General features: G+C 39.1%; 1 protein-coding gene across 1 annotated transcript in view; it reads right to left on the reverse strand.

Annotated features, from left to right (window-relative positions):
- The window catches only part of LOC138019441 (CCR4-NOT transcription complex subunit 11-like), a 35,560-nt gene that overhangs the window by 8,589 nt on the left and 18,402 nt on the right, over window positions 1-8,569 (reverse strand). The window contains exons 8-12 of the mRNA XM_068866231.1: window positions 4,984-5,036; window positions 4,758-4,837; window positions 2,285-2,360; window positions 1,921-1,985; window positions 1,293-1,358 (exon numbers count right to left, since the gene is read on the reverse strand). Of these exons, the coding sequence (XP_068722332.1) occupies window positions 1,293-1,358; window positions 1,921-1,985; window positions 2,285-2,360; window positions 4,758-4,837; window positions 4,984-5,036 (340 nt within the window). The remainder of the gene's footprint in view (window positions 1-1,292; window positions 1,359-1,920; window positions 1,986-2,284; window positions 2,361-4,757; window positions 4,838-4,983; window positions 5,037-8,569) is intronic.

The following is an 8,569-nucleotide window of genomic DNA, read 5'->3' on the forward strand; positions in this document are numbered from 1 at the left end:
CATATTACCATCAATAATCTCAGCATAGAAGATGTCACATCCTTCACATACTTAGGCAGTGTTATTAACATCACGGGAGGAACGGACGAACACGTATTGGCAAGGATAGGGAAAGCAAGTAGCGCATTTAATATCTCAGCAAACATCTGGAGATCCAGGGAAATAACAACAGCCACCAAAATTAGAATTTTCAATTCCACTGTAAAGTCTGTCTTGCTCTATGGGTCTGAAACATGGAGAATGACTAAGAAGACCGTGTCAGAATTACAGACTTTTGTAAATAGATGTCTGCGCAGAATCCTTGGTATTTATTGGCCAGTCACTATCAGCAATAAACTGTGGGAAACCACAGGTTAAGCACCTGTGAGGCAACAGATGATGAGCAGAAAATGGGCATGGATTGGCCATAAACTTAGGAGATCAAATGACTGCATGGCTCGACAAGCCTTTGGTTGGAACCCACAGGGAAGTAGACGGAGAGGGAGACCGCATAACTGCTGGAGGAGAGACACAGACCATACCATCCAGTCGAGAGGTCTCTCTTGGCATCAGCTTGAACACCTGTCCAGGGACAGAGGGGACTGGAGGGACTTTGTCAGTGGCCTATGTTCCAAGAAGGAATGATAACGGCTTTAGAGCAGATCGGATGACGCGTCAGATCTGAAGGGGAAATCAGAGATTCCCAGAAACCCATCAAATCACTCAGGACAACACAGAAAATAGTAGGTGAGTGAACGTTATTTATCTGGCTGTCCATAAAAGGATCAGTTGAATCAGCCCTTAAAATTGTCTAAAATAAGGAGATGTCATGTGCTCTCGCATCCTTAGGGTCATGTACCTGTGATAAGTCATGAAAATTATTAATGTTATCAGTGTCATTCTCTTTTCTTTTAATACCCAGTCCCTTTTTCTTGCACTGGAAATAACTTTTTGGTGTTCCATCTCTTTGTTCCTGTTTGTTGCGCCATCTTGGATAAGCAGTCTCGCTTGAATGAATTCGAACAAAAGTAAAGCGTGAAGCAACCCCTTTTGTAGTGCATCTTCGGTTAATTAACTCTTTCCCTCCGAAGAATGATACTTATAGATTCTACTGCCAGACAATTTTACTCATCAATGGAATCCGCTTCAGGGGTGAATGGGTTGACATAATATTATTTTTTCCTAACCAGATGTGAGCTAATGAAAAGTACATGTAGTAAGTTTTAAGTTAAGACCATTTTCAACTTAAAAACAGTAAATCTGCTGTAACAGAGACTGTGTCTTTTAAGGCCGCGTTGCATACATGTACCTACCTTGCTAGGAGTCAGTCCAATATGATAGACAAGCTTAGGGTCCTTCTCGAGTTCAATTAACACTTGCTGGATGAGAAGAAAAAGGTGTGACTATGTGAGAGCAGTGTAGCAACATACTATAGTAGCATAAAAGGATGGTGTACATGAGCGTGGTCCTTACAAGGACACAGTCATGTAGTTCCCAATCAGGGTGTCCAGTACTTGTCCTGGATTTCCTATTTGAAAACTACTTAAGTTGGTCAGGTCTTATCACTCAAGGGAACAAGAAAAAACAAGGTGAGTGAACCATCACAACAGTGTTACTTAGAAATGTCAGAAACAAACAATCTAAATTATGAGAACACTTTTTCAAAGATGATCTTTTGATTTTACTTTAGGGACATGAATGGCAGAGCCCAGTCAAATAGTAGTTAAATAAACAGTTTCTACCTAAAAAAAAAAAAAAAAATTCCCCAGAATCTTTGCTATTTTTGGACTACATGTATAAAAGGGCAAAATTAATATGCAAAGGGTTGGCAAGAGATTTTCTTTCCTGCCAAAAGAAAATGTAGTTACTTAAAGGTTAACTCAGCATTGAAAAGCAAAGAACTGTGAAAAGAACATGGACTTGAACATGTACAGTAATAACCTGCTGTTGGTGTAGAACTAAATTAGCCTTAAAAGCCTTGTTCATTAAACGACGAACTTCAGCACCTATAAAATAGGAAAAAGGATTGAGTGATGAAATAATATGTCAAATTAATTATCTTTGACCACTGACTAAATATAAACAAAATGATTATGAATATTGTCTTGCATTACACAGAATCACAATGAATAGGTATTCAAAAAACTCATTGCTTGCATGAAGATTTAAAACTTGAAGCATGCTTATCTTGTAACCCACGAAATTACGTACAAATAAACCAACAACTGCAAAACACAATTAATAATATTTTTGATCTATTTATACCAAGAGTCTACATTAACATGACACATTAATAGGCACTAACCAGCACTATTTGTCACACACATTGTACTGTCCCACTCAACAGCATGTATTTCTCCAGTTGGATTCATCCACACAAGCTAAAGTTAAGAAGACACTACACATTATTATGTTGCCTGAAGAGTCACTGGACTTGTAACACTCAAACCTACTGTAACATCACTTTTTGTTTGGGGGTCTCTGAATTTTTACACTGTACATTGTGTATTTTACAAATAGGGGAGGAATCCTAATGTTTTACTTGCATTAACCCTGCTTACAGCCCTAAACCCGACATACTTAGTATTTTACTCTGTCTAATGCCAGACAATTTTACTTGTCAATGGGGAACACTCCTGAAGGAGCCAATGGGTTAAACTGTCACTTTATTCTCTCTTTGAAATACATGTAAACTTGTGGAACTGTTTGAATCGTGCAAGCACCTACCCGGTGTTTCAAAAAGCCTGACTAAGATTTACAAGTATTCATTTTACAGATTTTGAAGCATGCCAACCCTTTGTGGCAGTTGAACATTCTGCTTGATTTCAACTAGTTTCCTTTCCTGCGCACCTGATTACCTTAAAGATAATAGCAGAGCTCAGGTGCACAAAGCATGCCAGCAGAGCACCATGGGTAAGATTTTTTTGGAAATCTATCCAAACAAGAAATTTTGGCCCCTGCCCACCCATACAGACTGTCGGGGTGGAGGTGGGGCAGCAGGATAGCCTTCGAAAATGGGAGTGTTCAGGCAATTTTCCTTGGCGGGAAATCGTGTGACAGCGTTGCATTTGGCTACACACATTTTTCTGGGGGTAATCATATTAGTGACGAGCAACGGGAGGAGCAGCAAGAAAGAGCACGAGAGAGGAGGCAACGAAATTTGGGACATTTAAGCAAAGAAAGCCTCCAGAGAAGCCAAGGAAGACGAAGAAGAGAAAATTTCAATGAAGAACACCGTAAAGCTGGGAGAAATAGAGTGAGAGACAAGACACTTATTTACAATGGTTAGCTTTCAGGTAATGTTTTCCTTCTTGATGCGTGCCTTGCTGCCTCACATATTTTGTAAAACTTGCTACAAAACAAAGAAGGCCTGAAAATGTTAGACAGTGATAATTTCTGGCATATTTCAACAATCACACACCACATACATTGTAGCCATTCAAGCTTACAGCACACATGATTGGCAAGTTTTCTTGTCATCAATGTTTACATGTATTTTTGTCAGACATACAAATGTAAGGTTATTAAAACCAAACTCTTGACATAGTATAAATTAATTTTATTTCGGATTGCAGTACATTTATCTACAACAAATGCACTTGTAAGCAATGTTTGGGACAGTTTAGGTTCTTTTTGGCCCAGATAAAACTCAGAAAAGCAGTTTGGTAAGCTTGAACCTGTGATTTTCGGCAAAATCTCCAACTGAGATTGAGTAATAACAATCATTTGTCTTGTTTGTCACAGGTTTTTTGGCTTGCTACGGTTGCTTATTTTGGAACTGAATTCATCATTACTGTGGTGACGGTCCATGTTAGATTAATAGCTTTTGATTTATAGGCTTTTTGTGTGAAATGGATGTCCAGTCATGAGCTGCTTTCTTTGACTGTGAAATTTTAGTAGAGTAAGCGAATTAATACGCTTTACATTGACTTTTTAGCATTTTTAGTGGGAGATTCGGTGGCCTTATGGTTAGTGCGCTCGACTACAGATCGATTGGTCCGGGTTTGGGTCCTGGCAGGGGACATTGCCTTGTGTTCTTGTACAAGACATTTTACTCTCACAGTGCCTCTCTCCACCCAAGTGTACATGTATAAATTTATGGGTACCAGCGAATTTAATGCTGGGCGGAACCCTGCAGTGGACTAGCATCCCATCCAGGGGGGAGTAGAAATACACCTAGTCGCTTCTTGCTACAGTAACCGGAGATAAGCCTTGGCATGATGGGCCTTTTAGGTTCATAGCAGACTTTACCTTTACATTAACTTTTTAATTTGTAATTTTTGCCCTTGTTCTTAATTTGTTCGAAACTGAAGAGGGTGTAAAGATTATCAGTCAAACGGAAACTGTTGTGAAAGTGATTACTGTGCATGTAATTTCAGCTTTAGTTGTTGATTAAAATTGTTGCTTATTGTTTGCAAGGTTTGTTTGTTTACTGCTGTTAGCTCAGAGGTGTTTGACCACTGTAAAGTGTATACACTAATGACAATTAATTCTGTACTTTATGCAGAAGCATAATTAATATTTCCTTATACACTACGTATATTGCTTTCTGGGGTTAGAAGCGGGAGCTCCGGTTTTAGGCTTGGCTAAATCTATATATTAAGCTTCTCACTAACCTTGTTTACTTGGTCCATACTGTAAGTTACATGTATGCACTGAGTTTTTTCCCGTTGATTTATGGCCCAAGTGCAAAGAGTGCAGGTGATAAATGAACAAAACACTTACAGTACGGACCTCAAACACGGCTAGTTAGAGGTCTATATTAACCAAATACATACTTCATCATCACAAGAGTAAAGTGGGGGAGGAACTCTGGCAAACACTGGCCTGAGATTCAACTCAGAAGGGGGATCATGCCCTGTACAAATAAACATTAAAAAAAAAAAACATATAAATCCAGATGATGTTATTACAAAGAGTTCAAGTAATTGATTCTGAAATTAAAATGAGTTTTAAAAAAAGAAAGCACATTGGAGTCTCCATGCACTCTGTATTGTGTCTCACCAGTAACAAGTGTCTCTGTGATATGTGAGGCTGCGGTTGAATCAAATCCTGAACTGGTGGACAAAACCAATATATATGAATCAGTTGAATTTAAGAACCAATATCAAAGGCTGTGAAGTCAAAACTGAGGATGCTACCACAGATTTTTGGAGGACAAGCAAGTTGTCAGCTCCACTCGTCCCAGGACCAGTGACTTACCGGTATTAAAAATTAAGGTCAAGCACTTACATGCACACTGTACTGATTAAACCGGTATTATAAGATACATGTATAAAGGCTTGACTTCTTTCTCCTAAAGCTGCTGGGTTTTGATAGTTGTGAAGCAGTCAATGGACTTAAGCTATTTATCATTAACCTCTTACATCAGGGTTGTAGCGTCCTTTACGCAAATACGCACATGCATACTTAAGAAAATGGTAGGATTTTTTTAAAGATTTTCTGTTATAAGTAAAAGCCCTCTGAGGCCCCTACACAGTGTCAGTCTAATCACCAGTCCCCAGTTCCCAATTTCCGGTTATTTTTGAAGGTGATGATGATGCATGACAGAGTTTGCGACCTCTTTCCTTCTGCATGTAAGCCCCCTGTGTGTGTTGTAGCTTGCTGAAAACTCAACAGATAAGTAAAATAAACAACTACTGCATTTTCCTTCACATTTATTTATTGAAATGTCCTTCAGAAAAACTGTCACAAATTGTATTTGCGAGACCCCTAAATTTCAAAAGTTTCTGGGGAAGCATGCCCCCAGACCCCCTAGTTTGGAGCGCCTTTGGCACTCAAAACATTCTGACGATGTGATTCAGCTGTGATTTGTGAATAATATATTAACCGTAACACATGATCCTTTACAGTTGTAGTGCGTGAATCACAATTTCTGCCTTTATAATGTCGTGAACATCAGTCAACCCTACAGGAATACATGTACACTGTAATTTGTCTGTCAAGATGGTATGAAAAAGGTCTTCTGTCATTGTCATGTACTAAAATAATCTACCATTGCCGTGTTTCGCACTTGACCTCTGTTGACTCATTTGTAGTTCACATGAACTGAGATGAGAGATGCATTGAAAGACGACATGTTGTAATCATCCGTCCAGGTCACTGCCAATCAGAGGTTGGCTCGTTGGAAAATGAAAAGCTGCCTTTCAAATTTGTAACACGTGTTCACATCCAGGTTGCCTGGACGTTTTCACATGCGAATTGTTGCAATGCCGAGCACCCGAGTAATCATACCGTCTAAACTAACTCGAACTTTATGACAGGTTGTTAACATCATAAAAAAAATGAACGACCATGGAAGTTTTGAAGTTACAAAACAAAATGTGAAAGAGAAGAATCGTAAAGTTACGATGTCACAGCAATGAGCTTCATTTACACTTTATCAAAGTCAAACAAAGAGTCAAGAATCGTCGGGATATGGATTCCTGGAATTGTTGATTTCATCACCAACCCAGGGGCAGATCCAGAAATTCCAGAAAGAGGGGGCCAAAGAAATTGAGGCGAGAGCCTCCCCTCCCCCCCCCCCCCCCCCCACCCCCAAACACCAAATGCTCTCTATCCAAAAAATTCACGTTAGTCAAGATGCTCCTTACAGCATTCTGGGAAGATTTGTGACCAAAACGTAAGGCTTTAGAAGGCACAATTGGAAATTTTTTAAGCGATGACAGAAAACGATATCGTAGTGGTAAGCAAACTATTCACGGAATGATCCATTGCATTCACACGGCTACTAACAAAGATTACAAATCCCTTCACTGCAGGGGGTTACGTTTAGCATAGTCATCAATAACTGCATCAAAATCCAAGGATATGTCCTGTGAACAAAGAGCAACAACAGTGCATTTAAGCGATCTACTTTCATGGCAGCGAGCTTTTTATCAATTTTTCATATTTGATATGCATTATGTATTCAGTTTTTCTTGCGTGATGTATATGTATCAAGGCAAAATGTATTTGAAACTAAACTAATCATTATCTACATGTAAAGTAAAACCACCTGATGCACCTGAAAGTCGGTTGGTTACAGAAGCCACTAAATCTGCCCCTGAAATCTATCTCTTTTCCTGTACCTGTAGTCATGTGTAGAACTAATTAAGTCATCATCACAAAGAAAGTTATTTAATCATAATATAGATAACTGAATTGATCAATTCTCTATCCAACTACATGATACATGAATTCCCCCAAAAAAGTTACGTGATTTGTGAATGTAGGGAAAATTAACCCGTGATTCGAGATCCAGACCCCCCCCTTCCAGACCCTGTCTGTTGTACAGTATGTGTACAGTTGTATTCCTGGCCAGGAGATCAGTAATAATCATTACCAGTACTCTCACCTTACATCAGGATCAGGATCAGCTAACACAGCGGGCAGCCCACAGCAACTCAAATCAGGTAACTGAGAATGTTTCTCAGTCACAGCTAGTTGAAGAGAGCTCAAGTCAATGTTCTGATGAGAAAGCATACACATCAGGTGACAAAAAAATTAATGGTGGACACGACACTTTTGTTCTTCTGCACAGCAAACATGTTTCCGACTTCAAATGTTGAATAAACCACATTGATCGCAGATTTGTTCACAAACCGACTTTCATCAAGCTCATGGTTAAAATTGAGGATCTAAACAAAATTCTCCCTCAGATTTGATATAAAAATTGAGTACTTTCTTGCTTGAAAAAATATTAATGTCAATCTGTTGTGCACACTTATGTACACTCTAATAAGGCGATTTAACAAATCAAGAGTGGATCAGCGCTGTCTGTACTCTTATCGACAATGATATTTGTCATTACAGTGCTCAAAATGTTGTGGAGTCACGAGGTGCAGCCGAGCGAGTTGATAAGAGTACAGACAACGCTGAACCACTTTTGGATTTGTTAAATCGCCTTATTACAGTGTATTATTTTCAGAGCATGAGCAAAATCACGGAAAAAAGAAAGAGCAAGCATTGCCTATAACTTTCCTCGCACTTAGATTAGGGTGTTTTTGTCCCGAAATGTGGCATTCCTAATTGGACTATTACAGTAGGCGTGACAAATTGATACGCAGACATGACACGTAACAGAAAGTGTCTAGACTATATCGAAACAACAGGGTAAATTAGCCATCGGATCAGCCAATTGGGTCGAGATTACAAGCATATGTGGGCAAAATATTATTTAAATTGAAAAAAATTCAGGACGAGACAAGGAATAACTGAGTCTCCTCTGACCTGGACACCCCCTGTCACCTCCATCACCAAAACTTGTCGTATGAGTTTTCTTTACATCAAGCTTAAAAAACATCCAGGAAGGCTTATTATTGATGCACTGTTTCCCTTTTCACGGAGCACACAAAGTACAGATAGAATACGCAGCAGTTTGCACTTATTTTAAAGATAATAACCACACTTACATCTCGTGATGGCGATGTGATCAACATATAGTAAAACGACTTTTCAGCTTGACTTAATGTGGGAAGAGATTCCAGTCCACAAACTCTGTTCTCTTTTCATTGTTGGGACTCAATTTGTGGAAACAACAGAACAAATGATAGAAAATTCTCTGTATTAATTACCTTTTTGGAACCCATTGACTCCTGGGCGTGAGACT

The sequence above is a fragment of the Montipora capricornis genome, chromosome 10 (assembly GCF_036669925.1).
Source record: "Montipora capricornis isolate CH-2021 chromosome 10, ASM3666992v2, whole genome shotgun sequence".
NCBI lineage: Eukaryota > Metazoa > Cnidaria > Anthozoa > Scleractinia > Acroporidae > Montipora > Montipora capricornis.